Below are 18,750 nucleotides of genomic sequence, written 5' to 3' on the forward strand. Positions count from 1 at the left end.
TGTATCGTGAGATTTTGAGCCAAAACCTCCTTCCATCAGTGAGAGCTGTGAATGGTTGACCAAATACTTATTTTCCACCATAATTTACAAATAAATTATTTAAAATTTCTACAATGTGAATTCCTGGATTTTTTTTTCCACGTTCTGTCTCTCACAGTTGAAGTGTACCTATGATGAAAATTACAGACCTCTGTCATCATTTTAAGTGGGAGAACTTGCACAATTGGTGGCTGACTAAATACTTTTTTGCCCCACTGTATCACTCATTTGACAGATTGACTCATCAGTTTATATGTGGAAAACAGATCAATTAACACATAATTTGATAGCGAAGTTCAAACAGAAAAAAAAAACAAAACACAGTTCATTAGCAGTATTTCACAGTAGAAGTAAAGAAACATTTTTCTTTCAGTGCCACTTGTAATTAGCAGACATTACACAGGAAAGCACACCCTGAAAAGTAAGCTCGAGGCAGGACATAGAGGATATACTGCACATGGTTTTATGGCCTTTTCCACTCAAAGCCAGCCATGTTTCTTCCTGTCATGTTTCATCAAGTACCAAAAAAGTAGCTGACCAACTGCATATTGCAAACAGCAGAACAGCTGTCAGCATATTTTGGTGTCAGCAACAGATTCTGATTTGGTTTCACATTTCCAAACAGGTTTAAATGAAAAACAGACATCGACGCAAGAGAAAAAAATACTCGAAGCTTTCGAGGAGACACTTTGAGAGCAAATGATTATTTTCGCTGGCTTACCGATTTCCTGCGTGGCAGCGATGGCCGTCCTTGCAGTGATGTTGAAGCACACGATGGCTGACATGCAGGTCACGTCTTTGCCACCCCTCTGACAGTCCTTCACAAAGATGTTGATCTTACTGGGTTCGAACCTAACCGCGGTGTATATGCGGACAACACTCCTTGACCTGTGAAGATATAAACAACATATCACATAGCGGTCAAAAGCTCTGCTGAAAGCGGAAAAAAACCAACACATATTTTTAGTCGATTTCTGAATATTAACTGAATTCGATACTATTCAAAATGTTCAAAAATCTATAAAATAACCCATCTTTATTTAGGAATCAAATTTTTTAAATTGCGTTTTTTTCAGGCCGTCTCCGGTTTAATAGCCGTGTGCATATGTCATAAGTCAGTGGCCTTGTGGTTAGAGCAGCGGTCTCAAACTCAATTTACCTGGGGGCCACTGGGTGCAGAAACTGGATGAGGCTGGGCCACAAGAAAAGTTTCTTAAAAAAAAATCTAATATGCACTTTTTGATGAATTCACCTTCTTTGAAAGGCTTTCCGGCCCTAGCAACATACTTGCCAGCTCTCGCGATCTTTACGGGAAACACCCGAATATCAGTGCCCCTCCCGACAATCTCCCGGGAAAATCATGTACCCCGGGTTTCACCTGGACAACAATACTAAGGGCGTGCCGTGATGACACTGCCTTTAGCGTCCTCGACAACTTGTCGTCTCGTCCGCTTTTCCACCATACAAACTGTGTGCCAGCCCAGTCACATATTGTATGAGGCTTCTGCAGACCCGCGGAAGTGACTGCAAGACATACTTGATCAACATCCACACAGGTCACACTGAGGGTGGTCGTATGAACAACTTTATCACTGTTACAAATATGCGCCACACCGTGAACCCACACCAAACAAGATTGACAAACACATTTTGGGAGAACATCCGCACCGTAACACAGCATGGGATCCTGGGTATTTGTTCTGTTGTGTTTATGTTGTGTTACGGTGTGGATATTCTCCCAAAATGTGTTTGTCATTCTTGTTTGGTGTGGGTTCACAGTGTGGCACATATTTGTAACAGTCTTAAAGTTGTTTATACGGCCACTCTCAGTGTGACCTGTGTGACTGTTGATCAAGTATGTCTTGCAGTCGCTTACGGCGTCTACAGCATCTAAATACAACATGTGGCTGGGCTGGTACATGTCGTAGAGGACGCTAAAGGCGGGGCCTTCACTGTGTCCCCTTAATTTTGTTTGAGTGAAATTCGGGAAAATGATCACCCCTGGAGGGGACCTTTAAATTGGGAATCTCCCGGAAAAATCGAGGGTATACAAATATGAAACTCGCGGGCCGCACCAACACTAAATTTCACATAACGCTGCGGGCCGCAAAATAACGTCTCGCTGGCCGCATTTGGCCCGCAGCCCGCTTGTTTGAGACCGCTGGGTTGGAGTGTCCGTCCTGAGATCGGTAGGCTGTGAGTTCAAACCCCGGCCGAGTCATACCAAAGACTATAAAAATGGGAGCCATTACCTCCCTGCTCGGCACTCAGCATCAAGGGTTGGAATTGGGGGTTAAATCACTAAAGTGCTGCTTACTGCTCCCCTCACCTCCCAGGGGGTGGATGGGTCAAACACAGAAGGTAAGTTCAGCACACCTAGTGTTTGTGTGACTATCAGTGTTACTTTATCTTTTAACTTTAATCTGTTTGGAAAAGGTTACTTTACAATGTGTTATATGTCGTGGTCGCATTTTAAGGTGTGGATTGTTTTCCCAGGATGCAGACGGAAACGCGGGAGGCAAGGTGCAGGTGAGTAAATGATTTATTGTCATGAATCCGGCAGGAAATGCATGAATTGATTAACGTTGACCCCGACTTAAACAAGTTGAAAAACGTATTCGGGTGTGGTCAATTGTATGAAATATGTACTGAACTGTGCAATCTACAAATAAAAGTTTCAATCAATCAATCAATAAATAGAAAAGCGTGCCGCTAGCACAGGAAGCTACGGTGAAGCTTAGCAGAGGAATAAGAATTAAAGCATGGGTCACAAACGTGGATGTTGCATGAAGAAAATAAGACAGCCAGACTCAGTGTGGCGAAAAACAGGGATAAGTAGAGCTCTGATTAGTGCCCGGGGGGCAGGTGAGCGTCCCAGACACTAATCAGAGGCAGGTGAAACTAATCAGCACCGATGGTAACCAAAAACACACAAACCCAAGGGTGCTGAAAACAGAACTGAGGGAATCAAAAACTAAACAAAACATGATCTGTTAACACAATGTTTTAAACCCAAATAACATACGGTGAAAATTGTTTTGAATCAACAATTTTGTTGAATCGGGAGTCATTTCTGAATCGAATTGTCACCATAAGAATTTGAATCGAATCGTGAGTTGTTGTATGATTGCTGTACCTAGTGGTCATCAACTGAAAACTTTCAAATCATCATTCTTAATCATGAGTTACCTCTGAAATATAGTGTGTTATTTTATAGAGCTGCGGCTATTTGGGTACCACACCATTTGGTTCAATTCAGTTCTTGGGAGTAACGATTCGATTCAGAATCAATTCTCGATTCAAAACGATTCTCAATTCAAAATCAATATTTTTTTATAAGACTGAGGGCCAGTTCTACGATTAAATACATTTCTCAATAAATTAGACAAACATATCATGTAAATTTCTACATTACTTAAAGGCCTACTGAAATGGGATTTTCTTATTTAAACGGGGATAGCAGGTCCATTCTATGTGTCATACTTGATCATTTCGCGATATTGCCATATTTTTGCTGAAAGGATTTAGTAGAGAACATCGACGATAAAATTCGCAACTTTTGGTCCCTAATAAAAAAGCCTTGCCTGTACCGGAAGTAGCAGACGATGTGCGCGTGTCATCATGGGTTGTAGAGCTCCTCACGTCCTCACATTGTTTATAATCATAGCCACCAGCAGCGAGAGCGATTCGGACCGAGAAAGTGACGATTTCCCCATTAATTTGAGCGAGGATGAAAGATTCGTGGATGAGGATAGTTAGAGTGAAGGACTAGGGAGTGAGAGCGATTCAGATGATATTTGACACATTTACTAGGATAATTCTGGAAAATCCCTCATCTGCTCATTGTGTTACTAGTGTTTTAGGGAGATTATATGGTACCTGAAAGTCGGAGGGGTGTGGCCACGGGTGTGGTGACTGCCAGTGTCTCCGATTAGAGGAGGTAAGAGAGTCTGCAGCTGCAGGAGGACGCAAGCTCTGCTAATGTTTATGGTAAGAGCCGACTTATTACCACAATTTTCTCACCGAAACCTGCCGGTTCACATGTGGTCGGGAACCAAGTTCGCTCGACCGCTCTGTTCCATAGTAAACCTTCACCTTCGGGAATGTAAACAAGGAAACACCGGCTGTGTTTGTGTCGCTAAAGGCAGCTGCAATACACCGCTTCCCACCTACATCTTTCTTCTTTGACTTCTCCATTATTAATTGAACAAATTGCAAAAGATTCAGCAACACAGATATCCAGAATACTGCGTAATTATGCGATGAAATGAGACAACTTTTAGCCGTGAGCGGTACTGGAAGAACATGTCTGCTACAAACGGTGACGTCACGCGCATGCGTCATCATTTGCGTCATGATTTGCGTCATCATTCCGCGACGTTTTCAACGGGACACTTTGCGGGAAATTTAAAATTGACATTTAGTAAACTAAAAAGGCCGTATTGGCATGTGTTGCAATGTTAATATTTCATCATTGATATATAAACTATCAGACTGCGTGGTCGGTAGTAGTGGGTTTCAGTAGGCCTTTAAAATAAAATTGTTTAATAAAGTCAAATACAAATAAGGCAACAAGTAACCTACACTTCTCTTTTCTAAAGTAAACATCGACCATGAATTTATTTACGTGGACGCCGACGTAAACAAGTTGAAAAACTTATTTGGGTGTTACCATTTAGTGGTCAATTGTACGGAATATGTACTGTAATGTGCAATCTACTAATAAAAGTTTCAATCAATCAATAAAAAGCATATATGGGCATTTACATCAACAATATGATTTAAAAGAGTGGCTAGACAGGACAGATTTTTTAAATTGTTCATTCATTTAGAATCGTTACAAATATGAATTGCGAATCTATTTTATTCCACCTCTATTATTTTATATACTGTAAATGTAGATGTTTTTCTCCAGTTTTATAGATCTTCACAGTAAACTCACTACAGTACATACAATGGATACTAGTTCTTCACACATGTATGGTGGGACCTTCGTTTTAGTATGTCTGTGTTTTTCGTATGGTTCAATTTTTGCTGGACATTTTCGTTAAAATGTTTTTCCAGTTTTCTTATAAGTCTTGGTTATTGTACATTGAGCATAACAAACTTGTCTCTTTTGCCCACGTACCATTCCACTTAATCGAGTGCCCAAACAAAGAATGTTGGTGACCAATGTTCACACAGGTCCTTTCAGATTTTTTTCGACCATTTAGCATATCTGTTTTTTTTATGTCAGTGTGAACAGGAAAATTCAATTTTTTTTCGAATCCAACCAAGGGCTCTTTCATATGTAGATATTAATCAGATTTTTACGGATGCTTTCGTTAATGTTTGACATACACAGAAGTTACATATTTTTTGATAATGGGAAGGACTACATACAAAGATCGGATTGAATAAAAATGATCTAAAATGGGCATCACACCCTGCATTGTGAACATAGCCTCAGTCTTTCAGTCGCAAAAAAGGCAAACACAGGGCGAAAGAAAATTGAGGACTTTCATAAAGAAGGCGAGAAAAACTATTAAATTCAATGAAGAACTTGTAGCAAAGTATGAAATTGCAGATCCTGGACTCCTCCCTTTCCACTCGTTGCCAACAAATGTCTTTAATAAAGGTAAAAGTAATATTAGATGTTTATTTATCCATCTAATCTATCATGTTTATGATGTATTTTGGATAGTTCTGTATGTAAAAATATAATTATTGGCAATTTTGGATTAAGATTAGGTTTCTGCTTTTTGCAGATGATATGGTCCTAATGGCTTCATCTGGCCAAGATCTCCAGCTCTCACTGGATCGGTTCGCAGCCGAGTGTGAAGCGACTGGATGAGAATCAGCATCTTCAAGTCTGAGTCCACGGTTCTCGCCCGGAAAAGGGTGGAGTCCCATCTCCGAGATTTTGCCCCAAGTGGAGGAGTTCAAGTACCTAGGAGTCTTGTTCACGAGTGAGGGAAGAGTGGATCGTGAGGTCCACAGGCGGATCGGTGCGGCGTCCTCAGTAACGCGGACGCTGTATCGATCCGTTGTGGTGTAGAACGAGCTGAGCCGGAAGGCAAAGCTCTCAATTTACCGGTCGATCTACAAACTGTACATTCCCATTCTCACTTATGGTCATGAGCTTTGGGTTATGACCGAAAGAAAAAAGATCACAGGTACATGCGGCCGAAATGAGTTTCCTCTCCCTTAGAGATAGGGTGAGAAGCTCTGTTATCTGGGACGAGCTCAAAGTAAAGCCGCTGCTCCTCCACATCGAGAGGAGCCAGATGAGGTGGTTCGGACATCTGGTCAGGATGCTACCCGAACGCCTCCCAAGGGAGGTTTTTCTGGCACGGCCTCGGGGAAGACCCAGGACACGTTGAGAAGACTATGTCTCTCGGCTGGCCTGGAAACGCCTTGGGATTCCCCGTGAGGAGCTGGACGAAGTGGCTGTAGATAGGGAAGTCTGGGCTTCCCTGCTTAGGCTGCTGTCCCCGCGACCCGACCTCGGACAAGCGGAAGAAAATGGATGGATGGATGGATGGTGAAGTCGTGGGGTGTTTGGAACTGATTAATTGGATTTACTTTATTTCCCAAAGGGAACCAATTATGCCAAACCTACTTTTCTTACCTATTGGCACTCATTTTTGTGTACTTGGGATCTAAAATGTGAAATCACACCATGGAGGCATGCTGGAGAAATATTTATAATATACAACTGCCTTCTTTCATACTTCCTCCAAACGAATTGTTTGGATTTGACAAATTTGTGACGTTTTTCCCCGAATGTGACTTCAGCAGATAGAGTATATCCATATATGCTGAATATATAGTATGTCTATGGTTTTACCCGAAGAGCTTTGCGCATGTCCACCATTGTAGTCCGACGCTCTAGTCAACAAGCTCCTTTGTTTATCTGTATCCTATTATCGTAGGGCAGACAAGCTCCTACATGCACATGCATCCTTCGCTGTTGCCATTTCTAATACAAAGAAGCGTATGGTTCAAGCTATGCCCAATTTTTAAAGCGCTAAAAGCTACAATGTGGTTACCGGTGAGAAGACGCAGTCAAAGTGGAGACAGGTCAATAAGACCACCCATAAAAGGATACATCCTGAATAGAGGGTCAGAAAGCGGCTTTAAAATGGTCTGTATAGCATCATCTATGCAACATTTTGACCAAAGAACTACTATTGCATGTTATGTAGATCACAAGGAAGAGTTTTAAATGTAGAAAAATAAATCATAATATGGTTGCTTTACGGTAGAGATGTCCGATAATGGCTTTTTTACCAATATCCGATATTCCGATATTATCCAACTCTTAATTACCGATACCGATATCAACCGATACCTATACATACAGTCCTGGAATTAACACATTATTATGCCTAATTTTGTTGTGATTCCCCGCTGGATGCATTAAACAATGTAACAAGGTTTTCCAAAATAAATCAATTCAAGTTATGGAAAAAAATACTAACATGGCACTGTCATATTTACTATTAAAGTCACAAAATGCATTATTTATTTAAACATGCCTCAAAACAAAAGCTTGAAATTTGGGAAATGCACTCCCTGAGAGAGCATGAGGAGATTGAGGTGGACGGGGTTGAGGGGGGCGGGGTTGGGGTTGGGTGTATATCGTACCGTTCCGGAGAGTTAGTGCTGCAAGGGTTTCTGGGTATTTGCTCTGTTGTGTTTATGTTGTGTTACGGTGCGGATGTTCTCCCGCAATATGTTTATCACTCTTGATTGGTGTGGGTATACAGTGTGGCGCATATTTGTAACAGTGTTAAACTTGTTGATACGGCCACCCTCAGTGTGACCTGTGTGGCTGTTGAACAAGTATGCCTTGCATGAATTCATAAATGTGAAAAGTCATAGATATGCAAAAGAAGTGCATTCAATGGTTATTGGCGCTCTGAACCTCTCTCTACGTCCGTGTACACAGCAGCGTTTTAAAAAAAACTAATTTTACTTTTTTGAAACCGATACCGATAATTGTGAAACCGATACTACATACAATATTACATTTTATAGCATTTATCGGCCAATAATATCGGCCATCCCCCCTTTACGGGATAAGTTGCTTTGTTTAAATAAATAAAATAAATGGGTTGTACTTGTATAGCGCTTTTCTACCTTCAAGGTACTCAAAGCGCTTTGACACTACTTCCACATTTACCCATTCACACACACATTCACACAATGATGGAGGGAGCTGCCATGCAAGGCGCCAACCAGCACCCATCAGGAGCAAGGGTGAAGTGTCTTGCTCAGGACACAACGGATGTGACGAGGTTGGTACTAGGTGGGATTTGAACCAGGGACCCTGGGGTTGCGCACGGCCACTCACCCACTGCGCCACATTTTATGTACATTTTGGTCTTTGACCTTTTGGAATGTATTATTTGTAAATAAATGTATAGTTCTTTGGACATGTGTTCCCATTTAAACACTACTAAAAAGTAAATATCAACACAAAGGTTGTTACGGCCCACTGACTTAGAAGGGAATGTTATAAAGGCACTTTGTAGCTTTATAATACAGTAAGTTGCAGACCCCTGATCTAAAGTCTCCATCATTGGTTGAGGTTCAGCATTTTGTGGAAAAATGTATGCAATAATAGTCCTAACTCCATCCATCCATCCATCTTCTACCGTTTGTCCCTTTTGGGGTCGCGGGGGGTAGCTGGAGCCTATCTCAGGTGCATTTGTGCGGCAGGCGGAGTACACCCTGGACAAGTCCCAATTCATCGCAGGGCCAACTCATATAGACAGACAACATTCACACTCACATTCACACACTAGGGCCAATTTAGTGTTGCCAATCACCCTATCCCCAGGTGCATGTCTTTGGAGGTGGGAGGAAGCCGGAGTACCTGAAGTCAACCCACGCAGTCAAGGGGAGAATGTGCAAACTCCACACAGTTAAAGTACCAATGATTGTGCATTTGACCCATCCCCTTGATCACCCCCTGGGAAGTGAGGGGAGCAGTGAGCAGCAGCGGTGCCGCGCCCGGGAATCATTTATGGTGATTTAACTGCCAATTCCAACCCTTGATGCTGAGTGCCAAGCAGGGAGGCAATGGGTCCCATTTTTTTATAGTCTTCGGTATGACTCCCAAACTACCGATCTCAGGGCGGACACACTAGGCCACTGAGTAGGCAGAAAGATCCTGAGCCTGGGATTGAACCCAGGACTACTCACGACCTTCGTATTGTGAGGAACATGCACTAACCACTGCCACACCGTGCTGCCTAGTCTTAACTCAACAGTTAAAATTTGTGAATGTAAATCCAGACAGTTTGTTACCGTTAATGCCATCATGCGTAATGCGAACATCTGTGAAGGCTCTACATTGTTGGGGTAAAAGTCTCCCTCTCAGTTGATATATTTCTCGAGAAAAATCCTTACTGATGAGAGCATTAAAAATGTCGAGTCATATCTTTATTCGAAACATTTAGGACTGTATGTAGACGAAACACTAACCAGAGGAGAACAGCTGCACCAAGGGATCCTACTGCCAGATCAACTAAACCATCGTTGTTCATATCCATCATTCCGTGGATACTGCGGCCGAAGTACTGCAGGCCAGGTGCCAAATCTGCCGCAGCGATCCTCTGGAAAAAAAAAAAAAAAGAGCGCACAATAGTGTGAGTCATTGCGTATTTTTTAATCAAAAACATGAACAATACCACGATTGCCACAACGCCATCTTGACTGGTATTTTGTGTTTGGTATTCCTCCAGGTCAGACTTTCTCACCGCCCTATTGTGCCACGTCCAATCACTTAGCGTCGGCTTTATCAGTTCAGCCAACTACCCCCTTGAGAGTCGCCACCCATCAGCCTCTACCCTTCCCTCCCCCTTATCGTTTGTGCCTTGTCTTGCGATTAGACTAAGGCTGATGGACCAGACTACCTGTCTCTCAAAGTCATTCGCTACTAATTAAAGACGATGGAAATCAGATCCACCCAAAGACTGATGTGGGATCTGAACCGAGGATGTCGTTGTGGCTTGTGCAGCCCTTTGAGACACTTGTGATTTAGGGCTATATAAATAAACATTGAATGAATTGAATGCATTAAAGACTTGTGCTGCCACAGAGGAGTAAACAACACACCACTAGCTTGACAAGGAGCCAGGATCTCCAGTTTGTTTTTCTTGTTGCATGTTGGTAATACAGCAGCTACGGCACCTCAGAGCCCACCATTGTTTATAAGTTGGCAAGATGGCATGGATGATAACGTGGCATAAATTATATCGTTTCCAGCTGCCTAGGAAGATTAGTTTACTGTTGTCTGCTGGGTTGCAGGTTATGTTACTGCCAGCTTCATTTCACATTCATTAGTATTGGATGTTTGACCCGGGCCAGTTTTTCCCACATTGCAATTAAGAGCTTGGGACAGCGTTCAAATTCAGGAACTGTACTGATCTCGAATTTGTTAAGAAATCCTTCTCATTTTTTTTTCCCAAAAACGCTTTTTGTCCATTTGCATTGGGCCTTGAGGTCAAAAATGTTCATTTGATAGATTAGATAGTACTTTATTTATTCCTTCAGGAAAATTAAAATTTTCAGCACAATCCCATTCAAGATCAGACAAACATTACAGGGAGACAGAACAGGATCGCTGACGGGTCTGCCGGCTTCCAGCGCCCTTTACAAAAAAGGTGAAATACAGGTAAACAAGTAGGGGGGAATGGGAGAAAAAAAATAGAAGATTAAAATAAAATAAAATAACATTTAAAAAAATCAGTCTAAACCTGGGCCTTGGAGACGGGGTCCAGACTGAGGCCAAGGGAAAAAAACAACAATAACTCATAGCCATAGTACACATCCCTCTTACATGTGTGTAAGAGGGAAACATCAAACATCAAAGAAGAAAAAGGACATTAAAGACATTAAAGCAGCGGATACATACAGCTATGAATAAAAATTAAAATAAAACATATACACTGTGGTATATATGTTTAGCTCACAGGTTAAATTCAAGCCCAAAGCAAACATTTACATCAATCACAAAAATGTTCCCACACCAATTTTAAATGATTTGTATAATTTTTGTATGATTTTTTTTATATAAATGTTGTGTACTATAACAACATCATGGGAAATACATTATTCGACAGTATATGTTTCCTATTTTAAAATAACACATTTCCTATCATAAAAAAAACTTAAAGTTGCACATTTTCCTGGCACGAACCCAACGTTAAAGTACCAGCCTCACGTTTTCAAAAACGCTTTTTGTACTTTTGTATTGAGCCATGAGGTCAAAAATATTCATACACTACCGTATTTTTCGGACTATAAGTCGCAGTTTTTTTTCATAGTTTGGGAGCGACTTATGTGTGAAATTATTAACACATCACCGTAAAATATCAAATATTATTTAGAAGCGACACCGAGGAGGAAGAAGATTTCATCGGATTTAGCGATTGGGAGTGACAGATTGTTTGGTAAACGTATAGCATGTTCTGTATGTTATAGTTATTTGAATGACTCTTACCATAATATGTTACGTTAACATACCAGGCACCTTCTCAGTTGGTTATTTATGCCTCATATAACGTACACTTATTCAGCCCGTTGTTCACTATTCTTTATTTATTTTAAATTGCCTTTCAAATGTCTATTCTTGGTGTTGGGTTTTATCAAATACATTTCCCCCAAAAATGTGACTTATACTCCAGTGCGACTTATATATGTATTTTTCCTTCTTTATTATGCATTTTTGGAAGGTGCGACTTATACTCGGGAGCGACTTATACTCCGAAAAATACGGTACACAATAAGGTGTTGGGAGGGGGCGTGAGAAATCAATAGACAAGTAGCTGCTGGTGCTAGCAATTTAAAGAGTTTGTACGGATAAATAAATAAATACATTAAAGGGGAACATTATCACCAGACCTATGTAAGCGTCAATATATACCTTGATGTTGCAGAAAAAAGACCATATATTTTTTTAACCGATTTCCGAACTCTAAATGGGTGAATTTTGGCGAATTAAACGCCTTTCAATTTATCACTCTCGGAGCGATGGCGTCAGAATGTGACGTCACCTAGGTAGTAAACGCCTTTCCCTCCGACACATCAGACGCAACAAGTCGAATCAGCTCTGTTATTTTCCGTTTTTTCGACTGTTTCCCGGTACCTTGGAGACATCATGCCTCGTCGGTGTTTTGTCGGAGGGTGTAACAATACGATCAGGGACGGATTCAAGTTGATTTACGTAGAATGTGCATCGATCAGCACGGCATGCTATTCGATGCTAACATGCTATTTAGGCTAGCTGTATGTACATATTGCAGCATTATGCCTCATTTGTAGCTATATTTACATCCAGCCTTTCTCTCCACCCACATTTAATGCCAAACAAACACATACCAATCGACAGATTTTAGTTGCTCCGGTGTCAAGAGATGCGAAAGTCCCTCGTTTGGTTTTTGCCAGTGATGCTACGACAGAGATGGCACAGAGATGGCAAGAATGTCTGGATATCCTGCGACACTCAAAGCAGATGCATTCCCAACGATAAAGTCAACGAAATCACAAAGGGGAGTTTTGTTGATGTTGTTGACTTATGTGATAATCAGACATATTTGGTCGCGGCATGACTTCCAGCTAATTGATGCTAACATGCTATTTAGGCTAGCTGTATGTACATTTGAAACTATATTTACATCCAGTGTTTCCTTCCACCCACATTTAATGCGAAACAAACACTTACCAATCAACGGATTTAAGTTGATCCAGTGTCAATGCGAAAGTCCTGATCGTTTGGGCCGCACACTTTACCGGCGATGCTAAGGCAGACATGCGTGGCCGAATAGCATCAATAGCTATTTGCTCAATAGCTTCAGTTTCGTCTTCAATTTCATTTTCGCTATCTGCCTCCATACTCCAACCATCTGTTTCAATACATGCGTAATCTGTTGAATCGCTTAAGCCGCTGAAATCCGAGTCTGAATCCGAGCTAATGTCGCTATAACTTGCTGTGCTATTCGCCATTGTTTGTATTGGCATCACTATGTGACGTCACAGGGAAATGGACAGTGGCTTCGCAAAGAGCGAAAATCAAGCACATTAAAGCTTCTTTTAGGGATATTCTGGGAAGGGTTAAATTTTGAAAAAAACTTTGAAGAATAAAATAAGCCACTGAAAACTGATTTTTATTGGTTTTAACCCTTCTGAAATTGTGATAATGTTCCCCATTAATATGATCAGTTTCTCAATTGTATTTCATTTTAGGGGGGCGTGAACAAGATGATGTCCCCATCGGGACAAAGAATTAAGAATCACTGGTATAAGGTAAGTACACTTTCATGCACAACCTACCTGTTTGTATTTTCGCAGTATTCTGTTTTGCTGACTAAAAAAAACATAGATGGCCCCTTTGTGATCGTCTTCCAGTGGAGCTCCTACCACCAGGTCATTGAAGCCATCCCCATTTAAATCAGGGACCGGTGCAAGCGAAGAGCCGAAACGAGCATTCTGGCCACCGTTCAGGATCTCCAATGCACCTTCAAAAATGAAGCGATTCTGAAATGAAAGATTTGAAAACTTACAAAGTACAAAACACTGGGAATACACTTTAGAATGGAATTCTGGGAACTGGTAGGCGTAGCCAGGCACGATTCTAGAGTAACTGCGGCTGGTGTAGGTGGTAGTCTGGAAACCTCGGTGGCCAAGCATACCGATACCCAGCATGAACGCGTCTATCCCATAGGGCATCACTCTGGATCGACTTAAGGCTGAACTTGTAGGGGTCATGACCTCTTTGGGCTGAGCTTTCTTACACACTACTATTTTGTTGTTGATCTCATGGAAGGGGATCTCACACACTTTCTCCACCACATCTTCATTCTCAAAGGTGACGAAACCAAAACCTCTGTGTCTGTTGGTTGTTTTGTCAAACATGAGCATGGCGCCATCGACCTTTCCGAACTGGTCAAAGTATTGCTTCACATCTTCTACGGTTGTGTTGACCGAGAGTCCTCCAACAAAGATCTTCTTAGTCCGAGTCACTAACTTAGGCTGAGCCCGGCGAGGGAAAGTCACTTTGGGTTCTGTACATTTGAAATAATGCTGAAATTGTGTGGACGAAACTAATTTTGAAAGCTAATTAGAAGGTTATCTTTCATGACACTATACAAAAGCCTTTTCATGCTCTTATTGTGGAGGCAATTATAAAAAATCTTGCAGGCGCAGTTAAAGACCATTGATGTTACTAAGGATTAAACTCCATTCAGCTCTTTTAGATATCTCAAAACCATTTTCACCCATAAAATGTCATTTACACAGGAAAGACTAGCTAATGGGTTTCGGATGGCTTTCATCTAAACAATCATAATCATAAGTGTGGGTCAGCTACTGTGTTTAATGTATTCATTGTGTCTGATTGAATGCCAACATCTGCGAACAAGAAAGTGAGGATTTTTATCTCATTCCAATAAAAGAACGGAGAATCGCTCTAAACCTTTGGTACAATTATTTATAGAACTTATGCCGATATGTTGCTCGTTACTCACTGAACACAAACAACAGGAAAGGAGACACATGGAAAAAGTTGCATTACACTTAGAAAAGTGCTTATGTAAGCGTCTGTGGCTTTCATGTCCTTGCTGATGAATTACGGCTCCTGATCGTAACTTGGATAAGGAATCAGTCGGAAATATTTGCAGACACAAGCAGGGTTCCAATGATAAAATCCCTCAAAATATGGCAGTAGCTGTTCAGAGTATCTTCTACCACGCGCTCATCTATTCCGGAACAATATTACCACGTAGTGTTTTTATCACTGATATAATCCAGTCATTTGTTGTGCAGTTTTGATGATGATATCTGGCTAACATTCACAAATTGAGTTTGGTATAGCAAGTTTAAAAGCTAGATGAAACTTGAAAAGGTCTGATAACTCAAAAAAAATAATGATTCAAAGGACAGATGGAATTGATTCAAGTTTATGGAAGTAATTAAGAGAGTGGAAAATATTTCAAAAGAAAGCATTATGGCTGAATGGAGAAAAAAGAAACTGGACCAGTAGTCATGCATATCATTGCTCCATTTGGCTGTTCAGTTCATAATAAAATCTAGAGCAGACAAAATATTAGATGGCTGTTGAATAAATGGGAATTACGTTGATTTGGGGCAGTATTTTCCTTCCCAGCTACCTGAAGTGAAGCAAATAGGGAGGACGATGGTCAAATATACAAAACCCAAAACCAGTTACGGTGGCACGTTGTGTAAATCTTAAATAAAAACAAAATACAATGATTTGCAAATCATTTTCAACTTATATTCAATTGAATGGACTGCAAAGACAAGATACTTAATGTTCTAACTGGAAAAAGCAGATTCCAACCATAAAAATATTGTATAGTTTAGGACTTACATTAATTCGAAAACGTCACTGCATATCATAATGGCAGCTACAGTTTCCATCTTAAAGATATAAACAAATATTTGGGAATGTCCCGCGGGCCAGATTGAAAAGCCTAACGGTTAACAATTAATTTGCCCTGGTCTGGTTTATACCAATATTCACTTACATAAACATAACATGCTGACATTAAGGTTTATTTCAATAGACGAAAGAATAATAACAATATGTTGGACTTACTCATCATATACTAAAGTATATTGTCCTGATCTAATATTAATATGGGATCTTTGTATCAGAGTTTAGCAGCAGACATCTAAAATTTCCAATAAAAGCATTGGATTCTGCCTACTGGCCATTCCCTCCAGGTATTTGGGATTGCGCCAATTCACGCAAATTTGTCCAATGCCCGCAACTACCCCGTACATTTTGGCCAGTAAAATCTGTCCCCGATTGGCACTGAAATATCACAAATCTACATAAACGTGTTTGATTTTTGTGTAGACAAAGCAGGAACAGCTACATGCAAAAATATATAGACTTTATATTGCTAAAATGGTACAATTGTCATCGTCGTGCATAGCTCAGAGCAACTTCTGGTTCCTCTCTGCAGAACCAAGGCTTTTGGGTATTTAAACATTTAGTAACACAAAAGTGTCCTCATTTCCTAAATTATACCCATTTTTATAATCATTTTAATGTCATTAATCCAAGGAAAGGCAATTAAGATCAGATTTTTATTTTGCAATGATCTAGCGAAGAGGTAGCATTTACATGATAGAGATGTTGAAGTGTGATAATAATCCCTCATCGTCTGTCATTTACCAACAAAAATTCAAATCTTTCAAAAGTTCACAAATGTTTTTTTGGAACATAAAATAAAGGTTTAGATGGACAAAAACTTTTCACGCATAAAACATACATCGAGAATGTCTGCAACTATTGGACGACAGACAAGACAGTGGACAATAAGTGATGTTTATTTCTGTAGTTATAAATATATATTACTATTAATAGTTGTAATTAAACAGTAGAGTAATTTCACACGAAACTCTGAATATGTGATCTCAAGGCATTCAATCGATCACAACTGCACTGTTTGGTTTGTCTTAGAAGAAATTTCAGCTTCATCAGTTAATGCTCATAGACTTAGATTCGTCAGATCTTGTCTTAGACGTAGAATGTTCAGATCTAGTCAAGTGACTGATGCCAATACTCCAATTATTTATACTACAAAACCGAGAGGGTGTGCCTGGGTAAGGATGGTTTCGCCCTATTGTAGTCAGAAAAACAACTGTTTTGAGTATAACTATTAGGGGTGTGGGAAAAAAATCGATTCGAATTTGAATCGCGATTCTCACGTTTTTGCGATTCAGAATTGATTCTCATTTTTAAAAAATTAATTTAAATTTTTTTTTTTTGTTTTTCTTTTTTTTTATCAATCCAACAAAACAATACACAGCAATACCATAACAATGCAATCCAATTCCAAAACCAAACCTGACTCAGCAACACTCAGAACTGCAATAAACAGAGCAATTGAGAGGAGACACAAACACGACACAGAACAAACCAAAAGTAGTGAAACAAAAATGAACATTATCAACAACAGTATCAATATTAGTTATAATTTCAGCATAGCAGTGATTAAAAATCCCTCATTGACATTATCATTAGACATTTATAAAACAAAAAAAAAAGAACAATAGTGTCACAGTGGCTTACACTTGCATCACATCTCATAAGCTTGACAACACACTGTGTCCAATATTTTCACAAAGATAAAATAAGTCGTATTTTTGGTTCGTTTAATAGTTAAAACAAATTTACATTATTGCAATCTGTTGATAAAATATTGTCCTTTACAATTATAAAAGATTTTTACAAAAATCCACTACTCTGCTTGAATGTCAGCAGACTTGGGTAGATCCTGCTGAAATCCTATGTATTGAATGAATAGAAAATCATTTTCAATCGGGAAAAAATCGTTTTTGAATCGAGAAACGGGTTGAATTGACAAAAAAAAAATAGATATCGGATCGTGACCCCAAGAATCGATATTGAATCGAATCGTGGGACACCCAAAGATTTGCAGCCCTAATAAATATTATTGGGCTTTGGCACCAGCCGCTTGACTGGATCTGACTAATATAAGTCTATGAACACTCCGATGAGTGGCAAAACGTCTTCCGAGACAAACCAAACAGTACAGTTGCGATCGAGTGAATGCCCTGAGATGACAATGACCCAGATGAATGAGAACATTCAAATAAATGCTCTGAATATGTGTTTTTACTGCCATCTATTGACTACTTTCAAATCTGTACTTTATAGAGTGTAACGAGTAAAACATCAAAACTAGAGATGTCCGATAACATCGGACTGCCAATATCATCGGCCGATAAATACTTTAAAAGGTAGTATCGGAAATAATCGGTATCGGTTTTAAAAAGTAACATTTATGACTTTTTAAAACGCCGCTGTACGGAGTGGTACACGGACGTAGGGAGAAGTACAGAGCAGTTGCGTTTCCCAGTAATACGTGCCAACCCTCCCGGTAGACTCCCGAATTTCTGTACCCTTCCCGACAATCTCCCGGGGCATCCATTCTCCCGAATTTCTCCCGATTTCCACCCAGACAATATTGGGGGCGTGCCTTAAAGGCACTGCATTTACGTGCCGGCCCAATCACATATTATCACATAAAACATGGCTTTTTTGACGATACCCGGTATTCCGATATTGTCCAACTCTTAATTACCGATACAGATACAAACAGTCGTGGAATGAACACATTATTTTGCCTAATTTTGTCGTGATGCCCCGCTGGATGCATTAAACAATGTAGGAAGGTCTTCCAAAATAAATCAACTCGAATTATGGAAAAAAAAATGCCAACATGGCACTGCCATATTTATTATTGAAGTCACTAAGTGTATTATTTTTTTTAACATCACTCAAAACAGCAGCTTGGAATCTGGGATATGCTCTCCCTGAGGTTGAGGTTGGCGGGGTTGAGGGTTGTGTGTCGGAGGGTGTATATTGTAGTATCCAGGAAGAGTTAGTGCTGCAAGGGATTCTGGGTATTTGTTCTGTTGGGTTTATGTTGTGTTACGGTGCGGATGTTCTCCTGAAATGGATTTGTCATTCCTGTTTGGTGTGGGTTCACAGTGTGGCGCATATTTGTAACAGTGTTAAAGTTGTTTATACTGCCACCTTCAGTGTGACCTGTGTGGCTTTTGACCAAATATGCTTGCATTCACTTGTGCGTGTGAAAAGCCGTAGGCAGTGCCTTTAAGGTTTAACGGCGCTCTGTACTCCTCCCCACGTCCACACAGCGGCGT

The 18,750-nt window shown here is 40.3% G+C and overlaps 2 protein-coding genes across 4 annotated transcripts in view; both read right to left on the bottom strand.

The window, feature by feature from the left end:
- itga11a (integrin, alpha 11a) overlaps window positions 1-18,750 on the bottom strand; it is a 310,434-nt gene that overhangs the window by 74,442 nt on the left and 217,242 nt on the right. For all 3 annotated transcript variants that reach the window (XM_061887056.1, XM_061887057.1, XM_061887055.1), the window contains 3 exons: window positions 13,363-13,566; window positions 9,514-9,644; window positions 761-927 (listed from right to left, as the gene is read on the bottom strand). In XM_061887056.1, the coding sequence (XP_061743040.1) occupies window positions 761-927; window positions 9,514-9,644; window positions 13,363-13,566 (502 nt within the window). The remainder of the gene's footprint in view (window positions 1-760; window positions 928-9,513; window positions 9,645-13,362; window positions 13,567-18,750) is intronic.
- On the bottom strand, window positions 13,630-15,834 carry LOC133543082 (RNA-binding protein Musashi homolog 1-like; the record flags this gene model as incomplete). The annotated part of the gene is made up of 2 exons (XM_061887500.1): window positions 15,759-15,834; window positions 13,630-14,093 (listed from the first exon to the last, which is right to left on the bottom strand). Coding segments are annotated over exons 1-2 (540 nt in total), but the record flags the coding sequence as incomplete, so codon positions are not given.

Source organism: Nerophis ophidion, linkage group LG25, assembly GCF_033978795.1.
Source record: "Nerophis ophidion isolate RoL-2023_Sa linkage group LG25, RoL_Noph_v1.0, whole genome shotgun sequence".
Lineage (NCBI taxonomy): Eukaryota > Metazoa > Chordata > Actinopteri > Syngnathiformes > Syngnathidae > Nerophis > Nerophis ophidion.